Source organism: Urocitellus parryii, chromosome 3 (assembly GCF_045843805.1).
Source record: "Urocitellus parryii isolate mUroPar1 chromosome 3, mUroPar1.hap1, whole genome shotgun sequence".
NCBI classification, from domain to species: domain Eukaryota; kingdom Metazoa; phylum Chordata; class Mammalia; order Rodentia; family Sciuridae; genus Urocitellus; species Urocitellus parryii.
The window spans coordinates 93,915,215-93,939,496 of NC_135533.1; the positions used below are offsets into that span (position 1 = coordinate 93,915,215).

The window sequence follows — 24,282 nt, forward strand, 5'->3', positions numbered from 1 at the left end:
AAAAACACAGAAGTCTCTGGGGGTACTCATATCTAGAACATTCTGAAGTCAGATATATGAAAGGAACAAAGACCAGGGAAGCACAAAGCTTAGACTCAATAGAAAAAGATTAAAGGAAAACTCTAACCCACAGAGGAAAAGGAATGATGATTACTGAACACCCATAATGCCGCTGAGCTGACTAAAATGACCATTATATAAGGACAGGGCTGGCTCCACGGCCCACTTCCCAGCCCCACTTCAGCCAGGACCAATCAAATATTACCATGCCCACCCCCAAACCCTAATTCCAATGCTCTTTTCCCATCAGCCTTGACACTGTTACTACTCCTTCCTTTTGTAATGTCCTTTCCAGAGCTTCTAAGACAGAGGAGAAATTTATAACCAATCCCTCAATGAAGTCCAAGCAAGACTCTGCAGTTCCTCTTTTACCTCTAGCTTCCTAACTTCAAATTTCACTTCTTCCCGGCTTTATTTAATCAGTCAGTTCCTCATGGATCTCATTGACTTCAACTGTACAAAGTCTATAGTTCTGTTCCCAAATGCTCTCTGGCAAATCTCTGTTAGAGGCAATGTATTAAATGTATAAGCCAAAACCACCAGCTCTCAATTCTAATGCCCCAGCCCTCCATCTGCCCTAACCATTTCCTCCCACTCTCCCATGACTCCTCCACTCTCACTATGGTGCCCCTGCTGTTCAGGAGGATCAATAACACCCATTTCTTCAATCATTTATTATCATGTTTTGTGTGTTGCACAGCGTCACTCTCAGCTCCTAACTACTCCTATGAACTCCTGCCTTTCCTCATCCCAACTCCTGTCATCTGATGACTCATACAACACACATACACAACTCATCGCCAGCCCCAGTCCCTTCCTGGGCACCAACGCATCATTTCTAACTAATTCCATACATTTCTAATCACATGTGCCACAGGCAAATTGACTCCAATTTATCTTCCATGGGTTCCTGCACTCCACTTGCCTGCTTTGGACAGTTCTTCCAGATACATTTCCACAGAACGTGGCCTTGCCTTCTTTTTCACCCTGTTCTGTGGCTTGAACATTTACAAGACACCAAGTCTCAACATTATTTCCTCCATAACCACTTTCTCCTTTGACACTTCCAGACCTTTCCTTCCACCATTTTCCTCAGGATCCCTTCACCAGATACCATCAGAATCTCTGTCTCTCCAACCCCCATGTCAACTACAATTAGATGAAACTAGACTTTCCCCACAAATATTTGTTCATGTCATTCTTTTGCTCTAATATCTTCCATGGATTCCTAGTGACCTTTACCTATAAAATATAAATCTGAGTTGAACAGGCAAAATCTTCCACAGTGTAGTCTCAAGAAATTCTATTCTGTACATGTCACCCATGATTCTGGGTTTTGTTGGTGATTCATGAAAAAAAAAAAAATCCCATCTCTACACTTCCATTTATGTCATCTGCTGGGCTAAAATGTCCCTTTCTTTATTTCTATTCCACCTCTAACAATGAACTCTTACCTACCATTTAATATCCATGTCAAAGCCACCTTCTCTAAGCACATGTCCCTGATCTCCCAAGATACGTATAATTATCCTCTCTGCATTTAGCACATTAAATGAATCACTCCTCTGGACTTTGTATATGTGTCTTTTCTTCCTGTCCCTTGAGAACAAGACATCTTAATTCCATCACTGTAACTTCCCCCCACACACCACTCCTCAGTATTAGCTACCAGAGTGTGTAGATCATAATAGGATCTATCAGGACACTCAATATATTTCTGTTAAATGGAAAATCTATACATTCACTAACTTTCCTTTTAAAAACAAAACCAGGGGATGGAGATACACCTGAGGAGAAGAGCATCTGCCCAATGCCCTGGGTTCAATCCCCAGCATCACAAATAAAACAAAAACAAAAACAAAAAAAGGCATAAATCAGAGGCAAACTATTTGAAAGGATAGTCTGGACTGATCAGCACGTTCCCCACTTCCGACCACATATTCCACTGCTGGGTGGCTCTAAGCAGCTGCTGGCCATAAGCTGTTAGACACATGGAAGCTGTTGCTACTTTCTGCACAAAATCAATCTTCTAGGAGTTCTGCAATGCAGGTCTTGGAAAAGCTTTGAACCAGTCAACTCATGAAGAACATAACTCAAAAGATGATTTTAAAAGAGATAGCAATCAAATCACCACAGTAAGGAGGACCCAACAAGGAGCCACCCTGCTTTTAACCAGATGAGACTGAGATACCACAAGTAGAATGCACTGGCCTAGTACCATGGTTTTCCCTCCCTTCCTGTTCAAACCCCTCAATTTTGTTGTTGTTGTTGTTTGGTTGGTTGGGGCAGGGGGAGATTGAATTCAGAGACACTTAACCACTGAGCCACATTCCCAACCCTTTTTTGTATTTTATTTAGAGACAGGGTCTCCCTAAGTTGCTGAGGCCCTCACTAAGTTGCTGAGGCTGGCTTTGAACTTGCAATGCTCCTGCCTCAGCCTCCCGAACTGCCAGGATTACAGGCTTATACCACTGGGCCAAAAAGAAACCCCTCAGTTTAACTAGCCAGGTGCCGAACTGGTAAGTTCCAAGACAAACACCATCTCTGCCCATGGACCTGTTCATTAAAATTCTCCCAGAAGGTTACATAAGGTGTTTCACTGTCCAGTTCTCTAAGACCTGGAATGAGGTGGCTTCAGTAACACACCGAGAGATTTTTGTAGACTCACTGAATAATTGGCCTTTCACTTCATTGTGACCCAGGAGAAAAGAACATTCAATCTAAAACGAGGAAATCAGTTCTTCCTGTAACTCTGCAAACTATAAAGGAACTACAAATTAATTTCTGGATTCTATTTGAAAATATCTGGATTTAGAATATTTAGGCAAAATTATTTTTACTGGCTGAGTATGTTTTTTAAAACTTTTATAAAAATCATCTGAATTCCTTAAGCATCTTGTTTTGAAGGTCAAAATGACCTTCTCAGATTCAACAGTGAACTGAGATCAGAAGATAAAGGAATGCTTTTCAGGACAACCTAAAAGGGATACAGTAGCCAGATTTCTATGTGTACAGTGAGCCTCTTTGCTCATTCCCTTCACCTAAGAGAATATTAATCTGGGAAAATTTTATAGTTTGCAAAAACATTTTTATTTGTAAGAAGAAGGGTGCATTTCCATATGAATCCGATTGGCAAAGGACTATGGAACAAAGTTATACTTAAGGATTTAGCCTTTTTAAAAAGAATTCATTCCTCTCTTATCTTAACTCTTATTCTCTAAAAGCATTCCTTCATTTAATTGACCAAAGTCAGTTAAGTTCAGACAGCACATTTCCTATACAAAAAAGATTTTTGCCTGCTTTTCATAAAATAAGCTAAACTTCTGAAAATGGCCAAGTTTTCTAAGTTCATTTCTAATCTACATCTCTGGCAATATTCTTTATTCCTTAATGTGAGTTTTCACCCTTTGCTTTCCTTTCTGTATTCTTTCTCTCTTGTCTTTAATAGAATGTCAGTGCCATGAATTCCAAAACCCGCATCTCTCACCCTTATCCTTCTTCTAAGGTTTGACCCTGCATAACCCCTTGAGCAAATCCATGGACCCACATCCACAGGATGTCTTGCTATCTCTTCAAAGGTAATACTTTTTTTTTTCTTACTAAACCTGATTCTCCTTTTGCTTCCCTGTTATCTCAAAAAATATATATATATATATATATATATAAATATATAAATATATATATTTATAATATATATTATATATATTATATATTTATATATTTATATATTTATATATATATATTTGATCACTCTCCCACTCAGGGCACATATCCCTTGAAGGCATCAGAGTCCCCCTAAGGGAGTCCTTCATTGTTTATTTAGGAGGTAGCCAGGCTGTCCTGCCAGGAGGCTCCTTCCCAGGGGACCCCCCCCCCACCAGCTGTCACCCCTCATCAGATCCCCTCCCTGGCCTGCCTACGATGAGCCCTGGCAGCCCATGGCTGCTCAACCACCTGTTCCTGTCTGTTGGCCAAGGCACCTGGCTTGGGGACTTTACTCAGCCCCCATGTTCACCTTGGAGCTCTCCAGTCTGTGGCTGTCGACATTTCTGCCTTGGCACCTGTCTGCTGAGGCTGGCAGCGCTCCTGCTGAGATGCCCACACCTGTTAGCAACTTCCCATGTGGGCACAGCCCTCTGCTCTGACATGCGCACTTCAGGCACAGGCCTGCCCCAGCAGGGCAACAACCAGGGAAGACAGTCTGGCTGTGCCATGTTTTTAATGAAAACTCAAAAGATGATATTAAGGACTAGACACATGAAAATACGCAGAATGCAATTTTTTGTCAACTAGTTGGCTTTTCCGTCTCTGCTCTGAACTATGAGCTCTTGAAGGACTTTAGCAAAAGACTTCCTGGAATTGAATCCTGGCTTCTGCAGTATCTGGCTTTGTAACTTCAGACTTATTAATTACTTCTCTCGATGCTTCTGTTTTCTCTTCTGAAAAGTAGTTTTGCGCCTACAGTAACATCATGGAGATTAACAGAAGTTTGGAATAACACCTGGTACATAGTAACCTATTATATAAAAATCACCTATGAATAGCCCCTTCATTTCTTATATCCCATTTGGATATAAGATACAGGTAAATTGCTGATTAAATAAAATACATAAACAAATGAATGAATGTCTAATTCTTCTTTCTTCTTAGAGTGACTCTAGTCCTGGGTGCTCCCTTCAGCTCTTGACCTAGCCAGTTCTTTAATTTTAAATTTATGGTTGTGTTTTGCCAATTCTAGATGATACTTTCTTTGAAGGCAGCGCTGCCTCTGAGACACCCAGTCAACTCCTGGTCTGTGGCTGCTGAACCTCAAAAGGTGTGCAATTGATGAACATTAATTAACAAAATACCTTTTTTTCTACTTCTAGCTTCTCTCCCTTTTTTTCATTCTTTCTGACTGCTACTAAGGCTCAGTTGAGCAGTTAAAGATAGGACACAGCAAGAGGACAGAAGCAATCCCCAGTCTCCCCTTCTTCCCCTCTCTATAGAGCCATCATCTCACAGTCCTTTAATTTCAAAACTGTTTTCCACAAAGACTTAAAGTTTTTGGTTCTCAACTCTTAAAACAACCTTTCTCCAGTGCTTTAAAAGAATCTGACAGCTGCTTTATTCTGACACTTTGAGGCGGTACAACACAGCATTTGGGATTTTCCTTTGCTTTTATAGATGGAAATTCATTGAACATATTCTGCACAGCAGTTATGAGTAATGTTGGCCCAGGAAGAAAAGAAACCCAGCTTCCAAATGTCAGGATACCACTGAGAAAGGATCTGCATGTTGGCTATGACTTGTACAATGTGACTTGGAGAAACTTTAATGTACAGTACCCCGTCTAGATCCCAAAGGGGCTTGGTGACATTGTGTCACTGACACCAGCCACTTTATTACAGTTTTCCTTCTCCAGTGATCCTCCTGACTCTGCTCCACACTTTCAAGCCATATATTTTCAGGATGGAGCAACCTGAAGTTCTGAGGCAGGTGTGTGCATACTGTTTTCCTAATAACAACCTAACTATTCAGAAAGCTAATGACAAAACCACACTTTCCAGAGGCAAATTTAGCTGGTTCTTGGAAAGCAAGTATTTTGACAACAGATGCAATGTGAATCACTGACACAAGATTCCAGTAATTACCAGAAATGACAGAGGCTCACAACAACCTCTCCAATGTGGTAAAACCATGTTATCACATTAATTTCAAAAATTAAAAGATGACAGGCTATGCCACCTTTTTCTTGACAGATGATGATTTGCTTCAAAAATGGTTCACCAAAAAGGACTTATTTCAAGCTTCATGAAACTAATTAAATATGATCTTTCACCAAGATAAAGTCTAATCTTTGTCTCATAAAAATCACTGGACGATGAAGATAATAAATGAAGACATTAATAATTAACACCCAAATGCTCCAGTAGGTTAAAGACAAACAGATATGCTTTCCCTTTTAGATACTCTAACAAACCTCTATGCAGCAGAAACTGTGTTTTCCTTCCATTGGGAGAGAAATTGCAAGTCTAGAAGAAGACAGAACTATTGAGATGGACAACACAAAGTAAAGCACAACTTTTATCAGTTATGTTCTTCTGTGATTGTCTTTCCCACTCCTTGATTTGTCTTTCTTAAACCCTGCCACTTTTTTTTTTTTTTTTTTTTTTGGTGGTGGTGCTAGGGATTGAACCCAGGGCCTTGTGCATGAGAGGCACGCACTCTACCAACTGAGTTATATCCCTAGCCCCCACCTTCCTTACTATTTATAAGTAGAAGTACCTCCAGATAATTCTAGATTCACTAGCAGATCATTTTCCTCCACCAGGCCTTGCACTCAAGTCTTCTTTTTCTTTTGTGAAAATGAATGATTCACACTGCAAATCACTTCAGGTCTTATGGACTACTTACTTCATCCCTTTCAAATAATCTCCTTATTTGTCTCCAGTTCATATATGGAAGGCTAACCGTATTTATGCGCAGAGTTTAAAAATTAAATGTCAAACAGGTAAAGTAGGAGAAATAGAAATGACTGTCCACTGGATGGACAAGATATCATCAGATTAGAGGAGTAGATATGAGGAAGTCGGATAAGCTCTGAAGGCAAGCGGGGTTCAGGTTCAGTTTAAACAGATTATGAAGGCTTATCAACAGCAAAGAAACAGATGGGAAGGAAGACAGCAGTCAAATTAAGTGAACTGGTAGCAAAGGAAGTAGTAAGAAGTGAGTTCACATTTTTCATTTAGTTTTTTCCCACCTTTGACTGGTCTCTCTCCACCACATAGCAGGTCTATGTGTTTGTATGAGGATGTACCAATTTCAGTTCATCCTTTTTTGAGTGGTAATGGATGTGCTAAGAAATCTTGCCAGCAGATTGTGGGCTCCTAGGTCTCAAACAAATATCCCATTAAAGTGCTAGTGGCAACCTGAGGCAGAACCACAGCCTCAAATAACAATTAAACAGGCTTTGCAGGAAGGACTTAAAAAATGGAAACAATAGCCACAATCTCACATTCTTTCTCCAAACACCCCTACTTCAAAATTATCAACCCAGACTTTCATTATCTAACATCACTTGGCCCATTCTTCTGATTAAATTGATAATGACAGTAGCTCTTTTCTCAGTGACCGTCACTTATCCACCACAAAAGAATATCACTAAGTCTATTTTACCATGAGAAAACAGCATGAGAATTCTGAGACAAAAAGTCACATGATCGCAGCTGCACAACACAGGTGCCAGAATCAGGACTTGAACCCAGACATGTATTACAATTCCAGAATTCTTGCTCTTCAACTCCATCCCAAATCTAGAGTCTTCAAAGTGAGCAGCAACAAGCTCAGGTGCCCAGAACCAACAGCTGAGGGGAAGGATGCTGGAATTCTGGGTATCTTGGTCCCAGACATGTGGTAAGTTTTTGAAAAATGTTATTTTAAGCATGTCTCATAGCATTACTATGAGAATAGTAAATGATCCTTTCTCATGCATTATCCACATAAATTATAAGGAAAGCCCACATTAACACTGAAACTTTGGACATCATCTCCTCTCCCAGGGGAAGAAACCTCTCTGTTCCACTCCTCACATTTAATGCCCAAATCACAACCCCCAACTCAGCTTTTCAGTAGTGCCCTTCTATGCAGCCACTCCAACTTAAGCATAAATCCATCTGTAAGTTCAAATTCAAATCTTACCCCAAAAGTCTCTTCCAGTTTTCAACTTGCATGCATTTTGTTCTGTTTTGCCAGAGTGTAAACCTGCAGTAGACAACTGCATCTGTCCTAGCTTCACACTGTGTTGACTCCCAGTACTGCCAGTTCAATCTAGGGCAGCTCTCTAGACTTTCCTCTCTATCCATCCTGTGGGTACATCGGAGCAATTAAAAGCAGACTCTATTTGGATTGCCCCAGGTGTTTTTGGCTGAAGACACAGTGAATGCATACTGAGTGAATGTTTGTGATGTATATGGAGGAACTGACAATGTCACATAAATGAGAGAGACTGCTTAAAAAGGCAGGTGAGAAGCAAAAAGTACCCAAGTCCTATAGACAACTCTTGAAGGTTTGGATCCATCACATAATTTTAGACAGGAAAGTGGCAAAAATGGTTATGTATTTTCAAACAATATGGGATTTTGCTGGAGGCTAAGAGACTAGTTAAATGGACAAATTGGCCAGTGTACCAAACCCAAAGGAAACATGGAAGGATATCCAACAATACTGATGTCTGACTCATTTTCCTATACCCATTTCTAAATTTTCCATGAAAAATGTGAATCCACTTAAATATTCCTCTAGTGGTATTTTCTATCTTAGTAGATGTCACCACCATCTGTCCAGATGTTCACAGTGGCTCAAGAGGCTGAGGCAGGGGGATCACAAGTTCAAAGCCATCCACAGCAACAAATGAGGCCCTTAGTAACTTAGCAAGACCCTGTCTCACCCTGGGGATGTGGATCAGTGGTTAAGTATCCCTGGGTTCAATTCCTGGTGACCAAAAAATAATAATAATAATAATCTTGGAATCATCCTTAACACCTCAACCTTACCACTACCACATATAGTCATTCACACTTTCCTGTCAAATCATTCTTCTCACATGTTTCATTGAGGCATGCATCTAATTTCTTTCCATCTCCCCTGTCACCAATCCAGGCAATGGCATGATCATTTCTTGAATGTGCTTCTACAAGAGCAATTGAACCAGTCCCTCTCATTCTATCTTTCTTCTCCTGGAGACAATTCTCAAACTTGTATTATCTAAAAGTGCTAATCACCATGTTATTCTCTTACTTAGATATCTTCTGTTTTCCCACCTTTTGGACAAAGGATCAGTTGATAGGGCTCTTTATGATAAATCCTCATCTCATCCAACCAGTTAAGCCCAGAGATACTGTTCTTCCTCACTATCAAATTTTTCTTCAGTGCCAAAGGCGTAAGTTACTAGGCAGGATCTCTTTAAATATTTCCTCTTTTCCATTCATTCTCTTCTTGATTCGTGGAACTGCCAAATGAGCATGGGTTGGTATTTTTTAAATTTATCCTTTTCAACATATTTAGTATTCACATTTTTCATTCCTTTAACATTTGGGCCATGTTCTAGAGGAATCCCTTATTTTTATCCTCCAACTTACCAATTCTCTCTTTAGCCAAACCCACTTTATCTGTGCATTTTATAGTTTCGAAACAATTACTATAGTTTATTTTTTACATTTTACTTCCTGTCTGTAAATTTTCATTTCTAATTGGCTCCTTCTTATCATAGGTTTTATATCCACCTACTTTGTGTTCATACTCTCCTGTCTGCCTGAGTATTATTCACTCTCTTTAAAGTTTTCCCTGTGAGGTTACTTGACACTTATTTTTAAGCTCTCCCTTGTGCTCTGTGTTTCTCCACACTGAGCAGCTAGGGACAAAGTAGCAGATATGATAAAGAGAAATCCCAACGGTAGGCACATTGCTGTGATGACTGATTAGATAGAAAAGTTGAGGGAGAGAGAATTGTCTAGGAAGACACATGATTTCAGCTGGAGCAAACTCAGCATATGTTCATATCCAACACCAAGAAAAGGAAAACACAAAAAGTAGAAAAACTACACAGATTTGGGGCAAGGAGGCACAATGAGGACTGTATGAGTCTGACATACAAGGAACTCTAGATGAACAAGGCAAATAGGCAGATGGGTAGTCATTTATATGGGTCAGAAGGTCAAGGAAAAAAGTGATAGCAGGAAAGTACAAGCAACTTATGATGATGACACTGATAAAGCCAAACAGAGCACCACAAACGTGTCCCTAAGCAAAGATTAGTATTAGTCATTTTGAAAATGGACATGACTACTCTGAAAGTCACTTGGTTGTTTTCTGGCCATGGGAGACATTGATGGGAGGATCCACTTAGGTCTTCATAAAGTGAATTCGTGGAAATATAATAACATGTTTAGAATGTATGGTGAGGACAAAGGAAGGGATGTTCTCACCAGAGTCACTCCTTTCCATAATTATGTTAAATTTTCTATATCAGTAGGCATAGAGAATACAAACATGAACTCTCTCCTTTGCTCAATAAACATTTGTTATAAGTTATGGCTTTACCACCTGCCAGGCAGAACACAGGCAACCCATTCAGGGCATCATACAATGAGTTATGACACTGGCAAGTGGAGTCACACAGGATGTTACGAATGCATCTAACAAGGTCCCTCTTCTAGACAGAGGAGTCATAAAAGACCCTTTCTAGGGAAATTATACTTCATCTGGGATGGAAGAACAAACAGGAGTAGATAGGAGGAGACGTGAGGGGTGTGATTTCCCATTAAAAGAAGTGACATTTATGAAGACTCAGAAGAGGAAAGGAATTTGTTTTCATGCACAGAGAAAAAGTCACATAGGATGAGAACCCAGATAAAGGAGCAAGAGTGTCTCTAAATGAGTCTGGTGAAGTAAGCAAGGGCCGGGGATAGCAGGGTTCCAGAAACCACAGCAAAATGTCTGGATCCTATTCCAAGAGCAGTGGAAGAGCCACTGAACAATGCCAAGACTGGGAAGATGGATTGGAGTAGAAGCAGGGGCAGAGGCCTGGAGTCCTGCTGTCACCCAGTGCAAATAAGCTGGAGCAGCAGCAGCAAGGATGGACATAAGATCAATAGAACCCAGAACCACTCAGGCTGTAGACTACAGGATTAGCTATTTGAGGGGCTGTTGGAGATGAGGAGGGGGTGTCATGCATGAGGGTGATACTGCTGATTGAGAGGACTTACTAATCCACTTGATGAATAACTAAAAAACAGAATCTAGAAAAGCATGCATTTTATTTCCCTGAGGCTCCTCTCATTTCCATAGAGTTCTGGGCACACTGCACATTCTGTCTACATACCCGGAGGGATAAAGTACAAGCTGCCTTTTCCTATAACAAGCTGCCTTTTTCTGGGAACCCAGAGTCCTCCTTTCATACTGAAATCTACACACGTCTATATCCCAGCATAAATTTCCAGTTGACTTAGCAGGAAAATAAAGCACATGGTGTGACATGCACAGAAGTGTCAGGAAATGTGAGAGGTCTCAGTCACCAAATCAAAACTAAATACTGCTGATACAAGACTCTGCCCTAAGTTGCCCAAACTTCCCTCAGTGATAGTGTTGTGGAGGGAAGTAAAATGGAAGAGAATAACCATCTCCACCTACTTAGATGGCAAACTAAACTCTACAGTCCATTTTCAAAAGGAAAAGCAGAATGAATACTGGAGTTCATTCTGGCTCAATTAAACTCACTTCTCAACTGAGGAGACAAGCACATTTGCCATCTTTCTTTTCCAAAGCAGGGTGCACTCTACATGAGGTTATGCGGACTATCTCACAAGAAGAAAGCTAAAACCAGAAAAGGAAGTACCCCAGTCACTTTATTTTAAAGGAAGTTTAAGAAATAGCTGGTAACATTACCAAATCCAACGGCTGCAAAAAATCAGATGAGGGATGGCTATTTATCCACTAGTGTCATTCTGAGAGCACAAAAGCAATAGTGCAATATCACACAATTACAATTTTTATCATGCCTTTCTTACATGGGACAGAGTGAGTAATTGAAGATGTCATGTATGTATTCTGTAAAGTAAGGAGAGGCTAAGAATTATGGGACCATCGTTCCGCTGGAGAAATTGAGGCTCTACTTTTAAGGGACTCACGAAAAGTTACTGTGGGAACAGGAAGTATTACCAGCAGAATGAGTGAGAAATTTCAAGAGCTCCACACTACTGAGTTCCAAACATAGCTCCAACTACATGAGCCAATCCACCAGGGGAGCATGATAAAAACAGGAATCCCTGCACCTTGAACCACACTTATAAGATAATTTTCCCCGGTATTTTCAGTATGTTTCCTGAGAAATTATGAAGCAGTGTCATGCTTGGAAACCCTGATTCAGTCCATTTTCAACAGGAAGTAATTCTGTCCACCACCCAGGGGACATCTGGCTATGTCTGGAGACACTTTTTGATTATCCTATTGGAGGAAAGGATTATACGAGCATCTAGAAAATCAAGGCCAGGATGCTGCTAAAATACTACAATATACAGGACAGTCCTCATCACCAAGAATTATCAGGCCCAAAATGTCAATGTGCAAAGGTTAAAAAATGATCTAATCCAACTACTCAGGAAAAAAAAAACAGTGTGGGGAAACTATAGGACTTCTAGTTTCAGCAATGCAAGGTTAGAACTCAGCTCTCCAGATATTCTGTCCCATTTTCCTTCAGATGATCTTAAAAGACCCATCTGAATTCAAGTTGCTTAATTTGGAATTCAACTGTCTTTCACTAGGCAGTTAATATTTAAATGTGTTGGGAATTATGCTTTTTTTCAGGCTAAAGAACAGGCTTTCATGCACTTAAAGGAAATTTTGTATTATTGATTCCCATCTTGTCCAAAACGTGACACTTGTTCTATTCTGTGTACCAGACAGAATTTACAATTGGCTTCTAGTAGTTACCATTATTAAGCAGAGAGCTGAATGATTATCTCACAGCATCCCCATAATACCAGGAAGGGTTCATAAACAGTGCCAGTTCTCCTTATAAAGCACTAAATCTGTTCCTGATTTCACAGCAGGTAAGTTGCAGAACTCAACTGAAGTCCATATCAGTCCACCCTGAAGTCCATGCTCTTAAGTGGCCTGTTAAAATCCCTGTCCAAGAGTCCAGTCCTGATCAAATTAGCTTTTCAAGGCTGGTGTCTGGCTTCAAATGGGCTCCTCTGTAATAACCCAGACCACATCTCTACCCAGGCTTCTCTAAATTTTTAAGGAAACACAGTTTGGTCGCATAACAGAACATGTCCCTGGGATTCTCATTGTAGATAGAGCAGGCTAGCTCTGCAATGACGTATGCATCTGTTCAAACCAGGCTGGCGTGACTGATGGGAACAGCTACATAGGAATATAATATACGAAGACACTCAAACAGAACTGACCAACAGAAAGGCAGAGTGTTTGGTGTCAAACAGTGCTGGATTCAAATTAGCACTCTCCCAGCTGAGTATTTTTAGGCAATTTAATAATCCTGTGAATAATTATGAAATAGGAAACCTAAAGCCAAACTTGCAGGTCTGAAGCAGGATGATAAAATATTACTTGTGAAGCACACTGCCTGGGACACAGTTTATGTACACAAAAGATCACAGTTGCTATTACTATTATTATTACTATTACTACTGTTACTATGCCCAGAATGAGCAAAACTCCATAACATCTTATACAAAATGTGCTTGAATGTTCTTTACTCAATGAGCTTTCAAAAGGTCTTGTGTACATTGATTTTATGCATATTGAATCAGATCTAAAATATGCTACAGAAATACAGTAATTAAAAACCATAGACAATCATTTTGTATGTGCTTACCTAAAAACACATGCCTCTGGGTTTTTTTCTTTAGGGATACAAAAGCCTATCAAAATATGGGGAAGAGGTGCTAATTTTTCTGTTTGTAGAATGGAGAATGAAGAATATCAATGTTTTATTCTTATCATCACTGTTCAGAATTCAAACTTCTAGTAGACACACAGAAATAGAGATCAATGCAATAGCCCACAGGACCCAAATGACTGTAAAACACAGGCTGACCACCAGAAGCTTGTACTCTATTTCAAGAGATGTGCACACATAAAGAGAAATGTAAATTACATTGCGTGTGGAATATATTAACTGCCAATAAAAGCTACAGGCAAAAAAAAATGGTTCAAGAAATAGAAGGCTGGAGAAATTACTGCATATAATGTGATCCAAAAAGTTTTGAGCACAAAGCAGCTCTCAGCAGGGCTTAGCGAAGCCAGAATTTTGAGCAGTGGTGAGCTGTCCAAGGCAGGAGGAATTCAGGCTATTGCACTGTTAGAAGGAAACTGTAAGAGATGAGAAAGTCTGTGAATGTGTAGGGACGCATTTCTAAAGGAGTACTTTCTACAAAACAGGAAGACACTTGAGAACTGCTTATACCATGCAGATACCTTGGACCACAGGTAATGCTTAGGGAAATATGGAAGGATATGAATTTATGTTAAGGAATATGATTCTAAAGAATCTGAAAAATATATAGAACCAAGGATTAAAACTCTGTGTCTCTTCCCATCACCCTTTCTGGGCCTGAATCAGCCACACCATCACCTCTCCAAGTGTTCATCCTACATACAGCTCAGTAAAGATGATGGACGTGCTTGCCATCATCTTTCTATCTCTTGGCTGAAATAGCTTGTACTAGCTTTGAAACACCTTGTACTAGCTTTCCTTGGGCAGAGGCGAGATCTGTCTCCTGTACAGAAAGGATTTAGTCCATACACTGGGCCATGAATGATACATCTCATGATCCCTCCTCTATATGAAATAACTTGACAAAGTTGGTAATACCTCTGAGACCCCCATATCTTCAGGTTGACGTAGAGACAGTTTTATCAACCATGTATCTGTCTTCCAAAGGCAACTGAAGGATTGTGCAAGGCAATAATATATCCATCTAGCAGAAAAATAAAACTGGTGATCAGCTAGTAGGTCACACTGGTGATGGGAGCTGGTGGAGTTAGGCAGCATTGATACTTCACATGATGAGATAAAGTGGAATCCATCCGACACTAAGGGCATCCCTCATGAACACAGCCCAGAATGACTGAGCAGAGATTGGGACAGATTTAGACAGAAGGAGAGAGATGTGGGACTATGAAGGAAACTTACATAGACTAATAAAACAAAGAGAAAAATCACAGGCTCCGAAGCTTAATGAGGAGGGAGGTGCAGAAGACATGAATCAGCAACTTTGCCCAGTGTAACCACGAAAGTGAGGAAACCAAAAAAGGCCCAGTGGAGACCACCTGATTGGGCAGATCCATGAGGATGGTTGTGATGAAAGGTAAACAGCTATCTGTCCAAAGATTAAGCAGAGACTGAAATAATATTAATGGCATGTACTGATGACATTTAAATAAGCTTAGACTGGAAAAGACAGAGAAAAAAAGTACCCACTAGCAAAAGACAGCTCTAAGACAAGGGAATATTTTCCAAAGTAGGAGTCAAAGAGTTTTCTGTTAGAGACAGAGAAGAACACAATGAATGAAGAGGAAGTGGATAGGACACAGATGCAGAGAAAGGATGGGTTAAAACATACATGAAGGCCAGGCAAGGTGGTGCAGGCCTATAATCCCAGCAGCTCAGGACACTGAGGTAGGAAGATTTTGAGTTCAAAACCAGCCTCAGCAAAAACAAGGCATCGAGCAACTCAGTGAGACCCTGTCTCTAAGTAAAATACCAAACAGGGCTGGGGATAGGGTTCAATCCCCGGTATTCCTCACCCCAAAATAAAACCATACATGGAGCAAAAGAGGTGAGGGCTAGGATAGGCCCAAAGCCCTAGGGACAAAGGGGTAGCACCTCTCTTCCCTCCTCTGCTCCTTTCTAGAAAAAGAAGCCATATGGCAGATGTCAAAGGTCTGGAGCTGTCTGTGCAAATCTACAGACATCAATGGTGGCTTTCTGGTCCAGTATTCTCCTTAGAAAGCAAGGCATGAAAGGACAGGGCATCAATAGGAGACGCAGGAGACTTGAAGAGCGTGTGTAGAGAACAGAAGAGCTGCTGTCCATAAGTGTTGGTGGGCAGCCAAGAGATAGAAGAAAACATCACGGAGGCGTTCTAGGGAGTCTCTGAACATTCCACAGCATGCACTGGCCTCGTGTCCACCTGGTGCACACTTTTATTCCCAGTGATGCGTCCCTCATGCCCTTTAATCTTCTTGCCTTTCTAAACATTTACAAAGTTAGGATAAAACAGGATGCAGTGGGGAACTGTTCACAGTGGAAGGCCAGGTAAAAAAAGAAAACTAGAATATCTAATTTTCCAATTGAATGAAAACTTGCTTGAACTAGCAGCAATTCCAGCTGCCTTACTGAGGCATTACTCTGAAGCAGGCAATATGCTACATTCTTTTCACATGCTACCTTCACAAAAACCATAAGAGTAGCAAGTTATTATTCTGCTTTCACAAGACAAGGAAACTGAGATTCAAAGATACTAACTGAGTCTCCCACAAAAATCAGGGCTCTCAGACTCCTACGGTATGAGTGTTTGTGTCCCCCATAAAACCCATGTGTTGAAAAATTACCTCCCTATGATGCTGGTATTAAGAGAAGGTCTATTTAGGGGGTGATTAGGTCCTAGGGATGGTTATAAAGGAGGCTCCAGGCACCTGCTTGCTGTACCCACCAGATCAGGACCACAGAAGGCCTATGTGTGAGAAATAGGTCCTTGCCAGACACTGAATAACCTGTTACCTTGATCTTGAATTTTCCAGCTTTCAGAACAGTGAGCCATAAATCTCTGTTGTTTGTAAACTAGCCAGTTTTAAGTTTCATATTATAGCAGCCAAAGGAACTAACACCTCTGTTTCAGTGTCCCTGGAGTCTGTACTGTCCACTCTGTATCTTAATGGTGCCTCTTCTCAAAGTTCTGGAGGTCCATGCTCTTGACTGAGAAAAAGACCGTTCAGTAAAAGCTAAGTTAACAAGAACATTGGTCACAGGAGCCTTTTAGCTTTAGTATATCCACACAACCATCATCCTTAGCCCCAAGCGGCCCCTGAGGTTGGAACTCAACAATAGATAGTGAAGATCAGAAAAGAAGCCAGGAATGTTTGCAGAGCTTCATGTGATGCAGCAAAGTCCACTGGTAAAGAACTCCTGAGACTTACCTGCCTAGTGGAAACAGAATTGTCTCCTGAAAATTGTTACACAGAAGGTCAACAAGTTCACTGTGTGCAGACAGCCCATTGAACACAATCGGCGTTTTTTGAGAATGGCTGAGTAGAAGAACTGAGCACCCTAAGTTAATTGCCAGTAAGGAAGTTCCTCCTCTCACTAACTCACCAATGCTACATCAACTTATTAAGTGAGGACTGTTAACCAGACACTGGAGAAACAGCAAAGATGAGGCAACTCCTGTCAAATGACTGTCTCAGTATGTAGGAACCTCTGCATTGAACTCATCTGCTGCTTATTACAGGCCCCAGCCTTGGCCCAGAATCAGAATATCTGCAGTAGAAGTTGGGAATATGCACTTTGTAGAAGCTTTCTCAATGATTCTTGTGCACACTCAAGGTTGAGGACCACTGGTTTGAGAGACAGTGTCAACATATGATAAGTGGATAGACACTCAGGATCTCAGAACACAAAGCAACAATGCCTAACCCAAATATCTTTTAGTGAAACAGTAGCTATCCAGTTTAAAAAGAAGTGAAGAGATTTTTAAATGAGACTAACATTCAACAGAAGAAAGGCAGACCGTGTGATCCTTACGGAGCAAGGTAGAAGATTAGGAGAAAACCCAACTCTTCATTGGACTTGCAAGTACATTTCTAATTCTCATGCCAAGATCTGATTCCATCCAAAAAATAAAAATAAACTACCTGATATCAACTCTGCCATGAGCTTCCCTCCAACTTTTGCAAATGCGGATAATAATAGTCTGAGTTCCTAATTTTTGTCTATGTCTCAATGTGGCATCACCAGGAAGCCTATAAATTAGTCAACTGTTTAAAAGTTCAGTCTTAGAAGGAAGGAAAGCTTGGGGGTTATATCCTGGTCTGCCACTGACTGCTAAATCGTGTAACTTCTCCGAACTTTAATCTTCTTATCTGCAAAATCAGAAAAATCACCAAGAATGCAAGAAAGCAATGCTGGGTGCCATGACACACCAAGAAATACCATCATAGCTTTGGTATTTCTTCCCAAACTGCAAAACCAGAATCTAATTGGTAGAATGCATCAAAAAACTGCAAATTAAAGAATTTCCCATAAAATAGCTGTCCGGTACTCTAGAAAATTATCAGGAAAGATAAAGACTGAAGAATTGTACCAGATCAATGGAGACCAAAGAGACATGACAATAAATATAGTACTGATTCCACTCAGGATATTAGACTATGGAGCAAATAACTATAAAGGACCTTATTGCAACAATTGATGACATGTGAATATGGACTGTGAAGCGTGAATTTGATGATAGTGCTCAATTTCCTAGTTTGTGTACATGTACCATATATTAAGATGATTTATTTCTTAGAAAACACATACTGAATCATTACAGTAAAGGTGCGTGGTACACATGTGACCCCCTCAAGTCATTCAGAAAAAGCACAGGTAAAGAGTTCTTCGTAGCCAGATGTGGTGGTGCACGCCAGTAATCCCAGCAGCTTGGGAGACTGAGGCAGGAGCATTACAAGTTCAAAGTCAGCCTCAGCAACTTAGTGAGGTCCTAAGCAACTCAGTGACACCCTGTCTTTAAATAAAATATTTTTAAAAAGGGCTGGGGATGTGGCTCCGTAGTTAAGTGCCTTGGGTTCAATCCCTAGTACCAAAAAGTAAAAATAGTACATAAATAAATAAAGAGTTCTTTGTACAGTTTTCACAATTTCTCTGTGTTAAAAACCATATAAAAATGGTTACTCCTCAGAACTATCAGGCCATGAAGAAAAAAAAAAAAGGAAACACTATGAAGCCATCAAAGATTGGAGAAGATCAAGGAAATAGAACAACTAAATACAATGTGGCTAGTATTCTTGGATTGTTGGATTGGATCCTAGAACCAAAAACAAAACAAACAAAACAGGAAATTAGTGGAAAAACTTGTAAAATCCAAAAAAAGTATGTAGTTTAGTTAATGTAATGTACCAATATTCATTTCTTAGTTTTGACAATTGTAGCAAGATTTTGCTAAGGTGTTAATGTTAACATTAGGGGAAACTGGGAAAAGGGTATAAGCGTAAGAGTATACAATCTCTGCAATTTTCTATAAATCAGAAAATATTGTAAAATTAAAATATTATTTTTTAGAAAAGTACTAAAACACACACACACATAGCAAAGAACACTACACCAACTCCCAAATACGAGGGAATATATACATATCAAGAGTTGCTGTGTTAAAGCAGAGATTTGCAAACTCTACCAACTGTGGTTGAGTCTAAACTTAATAGTTCCTCAGAACCACTAAATTAAGGTTCTCTTGTGAGGAAGCCATCAAGAACATTTATTGGAACAGGAGCCCCAGGTGGTTCTGATAAGCACCAGGTACTCAGCTCAGCACCTCTCAGACTTAACAGTGCACAAAGACACCCCGGAGATCTTGTTAATGTGCACATTCTGGACTAAAGGTCTAGGAAAGTCCTAAGAATGTGCATTTCTAATGAGCTCCCAGGTGATGTTCAAGCATCTGGTCCTCATCCCCAAGTACCAAGAAGGGCAAAGCAAGAAGGCAGAAGGGCCTGGGTACACACTGCCAAGCAAACTCGTGTTAATGCAGAACAGCAAACGTGTGAGACCAACTTCTGGAAGTTACTGTTCTCTTACATTGTAACCAAATCTAATCCTAAAATAGGTTTAATTGGCACCAAGTATTTCTTAAAGGTAAAATTTAACCAACAACCTTTAAAAAACCACACCTGCTACCTGACAAATGTGTACAAAACTACTATCCATCTCTACTCTAATTGCATAGGTCACTTCTAGAGTCAGTCTCTCTCTCTCTCTCTCTCTCTCTCTCTCTCTCTCACACACACACACACACACACACACACACACACACACACATACACACACCCCAGAGATCAATTAAAACAATGTAAGATGCGGATTGAATCCGCACCTTTTGACAAAAAACCCCTAAATATACCCTTTCTTACATTCAAGTTTAAGTTCAACTACCTCTTATACGACCTGTATCATTTAATGATTCCTTTGGATTCACAAGATGCCATATAACCCTGACATTTATTTTCTTATCTTCAACCAGATAATGAAATCTCATCAGGAAAAAAAGTTGCAAATCATAAATATAAAATCATATCAGAAACATAAAATTAAGAGTTGCTATGGTATCCTAATTTTGAAAATGTAGAAAACCATGTAGAATCCTGTTATTATATGTGTTTTGGAATCCATAAATGTATATTAAATCACAACCTTTTTTACTTCAGTCATTTTCTCTAGAATGACTATAGTACAATAAACACAAAATACTCTTCCTTAGACTATCTCTAATCAAACAGTGAGAACCACACCACATGACTGTCAAGATCCAAGCTGAAGGATGCTTTGAGAGGTAAAATCATTCTCATAAACCATCATGATATTTTTTCACTCAATAAATATTTACTGAGTATGTATTACATGCCAGACAGTATGCTAGGCACATTGTGAATTCTATACTAGTAATAAAATTACAGTTGGCTGGGATCCAAGACTGAGCCCCTCTATCCTAATTTTATTATAAAGCTGTTAAAATGACAAAGTGCTAATGTACCTGTTGGCTGCTTCTGCAAAATGCAATGAGAAAAATGATTTTAAAATTAAAGTTGTGTGTTGCTTATGTGAAAACAAACTGCACATATTCATGTGTCACTGCAAGGCAGGGTTGGGACAGCCTCCACAGTGTCAACTGCTCAGAGCCCAATCCACAGTCCCTCCCGCCTCTTCTGTGCTTCAGACACAAACCCCGTATTGACACAATTCAAGTAGATGCTGCAAGAATATAAAAACCCCATCCATCGCCACTGCATGTGGTACAGAAATTAAACTACACTGCAACTATTATTGTACATATTTTTCAGCACAGCAACAGAGAGCAAAAAGTGGAAAAAAAGGGGCTATCCAAAGTCTATAAACATTCTAGTATAGAAAGGAAACTGAAAATAACCACCCCACCGCCGTGGGCATTACTAACCTGATCGATTTCCATGAGCTTGGGGTAGGCTCCCGGCCATTCTATGGCCACCTTGACGATGTCCGCGGGTGGCGGCATTGTGAACCCCAAGACTGTCCAAAGCCCTCGGAACTGAGGATCCTACGGCGTGGACGGCCACACGTGTCTACACCTAAGGAGGAATGACAAAAAGAGAAAGAGAAGTCGTTCAGTGCAGATGCAGGGCAAATTCTGCTTCATCACTTCCTGTTTTCACTGGTGGTTTAGGTTTAAGAAACGGCTCCCCTTGGCGCAGGGTGCTGAAGACACAGAGGGTGCACCACAAGCTCCTGAGGAAAGAAGAAAGATGGGGGGACTGTGCCAACACCCAGGAGTTAAACTCTCCAGGGGATGCTGCCCTGTGGGTCCAACTTGTGCAACTTCTGCATGGGAAGGCAGCAGCCCCCTTACCACCAGGTTCTGCTCCCACCAGTGCCCAGGCGCTGAATGGGCAGGGCTTACCCTGTCCAGACACACATGTCAGCGCCTGGCGCTCAGCAGTCTCCGGAAGGACACATTGCCCAGGAAGTCATGGTCAGGAAGCAGCTTTTATTTAAAGCATTTTCTGTGTCACAAATAGATCTCCGCACTATAGCAACCAGGATATCATGAGGAAGGAGCAATGCCCTGAGAGTTCACACACGTACACACACACATTCCCCAAGGCCAGTTCATACAATGTGTCTACGGGGAAAGAAAATGTACAGGAGCGGATAGGACCACATTCAGAAGCGACCTTGAGTTCTCCTTTGAATGAGCGTTGATTACACAAAGGAAGTAACAATCATCCTCTACTGCCTCTCCCCATTTCTTTATTAAACTTAATTTTTTAAGTGGGTAAAATGGCCATGTGATCCTGTGTGTGTGTGTGTGAGTGTGTGTGTGCGCGTGCATACGAAGATGTACAGAGTAGTCCCCCTTCCCCATGTCACACACTATTCAATATTCACTTATACCCCTTCAAGCCACCCAAAGTAATTTGTTTTTTTATGCCTTCCTCCTGAATGTCTTCATGTATGGAAGACAAACACAAAAATATCCCATTGCATGTTACCCTCTCTTTACATAAAAGATAGCATTGTGCCCTCTCCTTCTCTTTCATTCAGCCTATCTTATCAATCTTTGCATGTGACTACAATGGAGCATCCTTAATCTGTACACAGCTACACTGCAGCCAGATGTAGGATGTTTCCTAGCTGGTGAACCAGGTCTCTCTTGTGGGTGTTTAAATGATTTCCTACCTTTGGCTATGATAAACAAGACTGGGATACATTAAGCAAAGCAAACATCATTTTTGCATATGTGAAAGTATATCCTTGCAAAATAGTCACAGAAGTTAAAACTGCTAGAGCAAAGAGCATATGAAGTTTTACATTTTGAGAGTCATTTTCAAATGTCCCTCACAGAGGTGCCACCAATTTAGATGCTTCCTCCAGCAGCATACGAGATTGACTGTTCACACATTCCTCCAACAGAGTTTTCACAAGCCTGACAGGTTGAAAAACATCACAGTGTACTTGTAACTTGCATTTTTCTGATTTTGAGTGAGGCTGGATGAAGGGGAAAATGCACATGTTCAATTTCCTGTGAACTGTCCTTTGCCCTTTTCTGTCAAGTTCTTGGTCTTTTTTTTTTTCTTTACTTTTTAAGAAAATGATCTCTTTATGAAGATTTAAATGAAACATGTGGCTTTCATTGTTTATCAGACCAGAGCAAGCCTTGTCAGTCTGTCCCAAATCTCAATGGCAGTTGGACATCGCTGTGATGATAGAGATAGCAGAGCTAATAATGGCAGCCTCCACAACATAAATAACCAACTTCAGCAGAGCTGACAAGTCAAGGAAATGAACCAAAACAAACTGCTGCTCCTTTGGCCAAGGATGATCAGGCAGGCCTGCTGTGAAGCTAATCAGTGATGACCAGAGAGGGCAAATCTACAAAGCAGTGGCTGAATCACTCATTCAACAAATAATCATTGAGCCTCTACTCCAAGCCAGGCCTATTCTCCAGGCTAATGATACAGCAGCAAACCTAGGTATCAGGCAGAAAAAAGAGCATAGCTAAAAATAAAACTTCACTAAGAAGGCAGTACTTGAGTACACACCTATGAGAGATGAGGAAGGGGCCTTGTGGGAAATCATGTCCCAGGCATAGGAAACAGCAAGTGCGAGGGCCCCGAGGCAGGAACATACTAGGTAATAGTGAGTTGTTGAAGCCAAGTAAGGGTAAGAGTAGTAAGAGAATGAGTTGGGTCATACCTTGGTAGGCTTATCCACAGGCCCTTGACCCCTTTGGAGCCCGATGATACCCCTTGGCTTGTGACTTCGAAAGAAGGAAGTTCATGTCCATGCACATCTGTTCAGAGTATAAATTTCCCAGGGGACCTTTTCCAAAATGCCGAAAATCTTGCATTCCATTTGAGTAATTTTAATTTTCTAGGCTGTTATCCTCAAGAAACAATTATTAACCTAACCATAACAATACCAACTGCTGCTTTGTTTCTAACTCCCCAAACCTGCAAACAGTTGGATATGTAACAATAGGGACTTGTTAAATAATTATGGTGTCTCATATGTGCAAACACAAGCAGACAATTGGGCTTCCTCTTAATAGTCTGCACTCTGTTTGAATACTTTAGCATTGGAAAAACAATGCATTCTATCTGTACTATATCACTTCCATTCAGAATCCAAATTCAGCTTCTACACCTTAGAATAAGAGTTAAGAAATCAAGCTCTACTGTGCACCCAGATTCTGTCCCTATCAGGTAACACCACTGGAAACAAAGGGCACACAGTCCTGGGGGTTAAATAAATAGGTCATGGAAATAAAAATGCAGTTTAAGCACCACCTCCCCCTTCATAAAACACCAAGACTGCACCTGAGGAGGCCATTTAACATTCGAGGAATCAAAGGCCAGGCTTGTTTTCCTGCCCCTTTAACTGGCATTTATTTCTCAAAGACTGCTCAGGGAAAACCTGCTGAACAGGTGAGAATACAATAAGGAGGCTCTCCCAGGTCTCCTAAGAGGCCATGGTGGACAAAGCGGCCATTGAGAGGAGGAGGAAGCAGGGGCTTCCCTGGGGACTCACTCAGCCCAGCTAAGCCAAGCTGACCTTGTGGGCTTCCCCCATGAACAAACCGCAAGGGTGGGGGCAGCAGCATGTCTCCTCTGGGGTGGAGGCAGCTACCCAACTGCAGACAGAAAAATCCAGTCCACATTTTACCCTCAGGAGTCCACATTTCTGTCCTCTCTGATTTTCATTTCCATGAGGACACAGCAAGCTCTAAAGGCAGACCCTGTTGCTTCTGATGGAATTCTGGGGAGGTTTCCAGCTCTGGCTTTCTCACACTTGATACAATTAGCAGTTGGGGCCATAATTATTGTTGGGGGCAGGGGGCTGCTCTGTGCATTGTAGGGAGGTGGCAGCATCCCTGGCCTCTTCCCATGATTAAAGGTCAACAGCCCTCCTCA

General features: G+C 40.8%; 1 protein-coding gene across 1 annotated transcript in view; it reads right to left on the minus strand.

Moving 5' to 3' along the window:
• Elmo1 (engulfment and cell motility 1) overlaps positions 1-24,282 on the minus strand; it is a 559,102-nt gene that overhangs the window by 431,122 nt on the left and 103,698 nt on the right. Inside the window, exon 2 of the mRNA XM_026387606.2 lies at positions 20,790-20,940. Within this exon, the coding sequence (XP_026243391.1) occupies positions 20,790-20,867 (78 nt within the window). The 5' untranslated portion in view covers positions 20,868-20,940. The remainder of the gene's footprint in view (positions 1-20,789; positions 20,941-24,282) is intronic.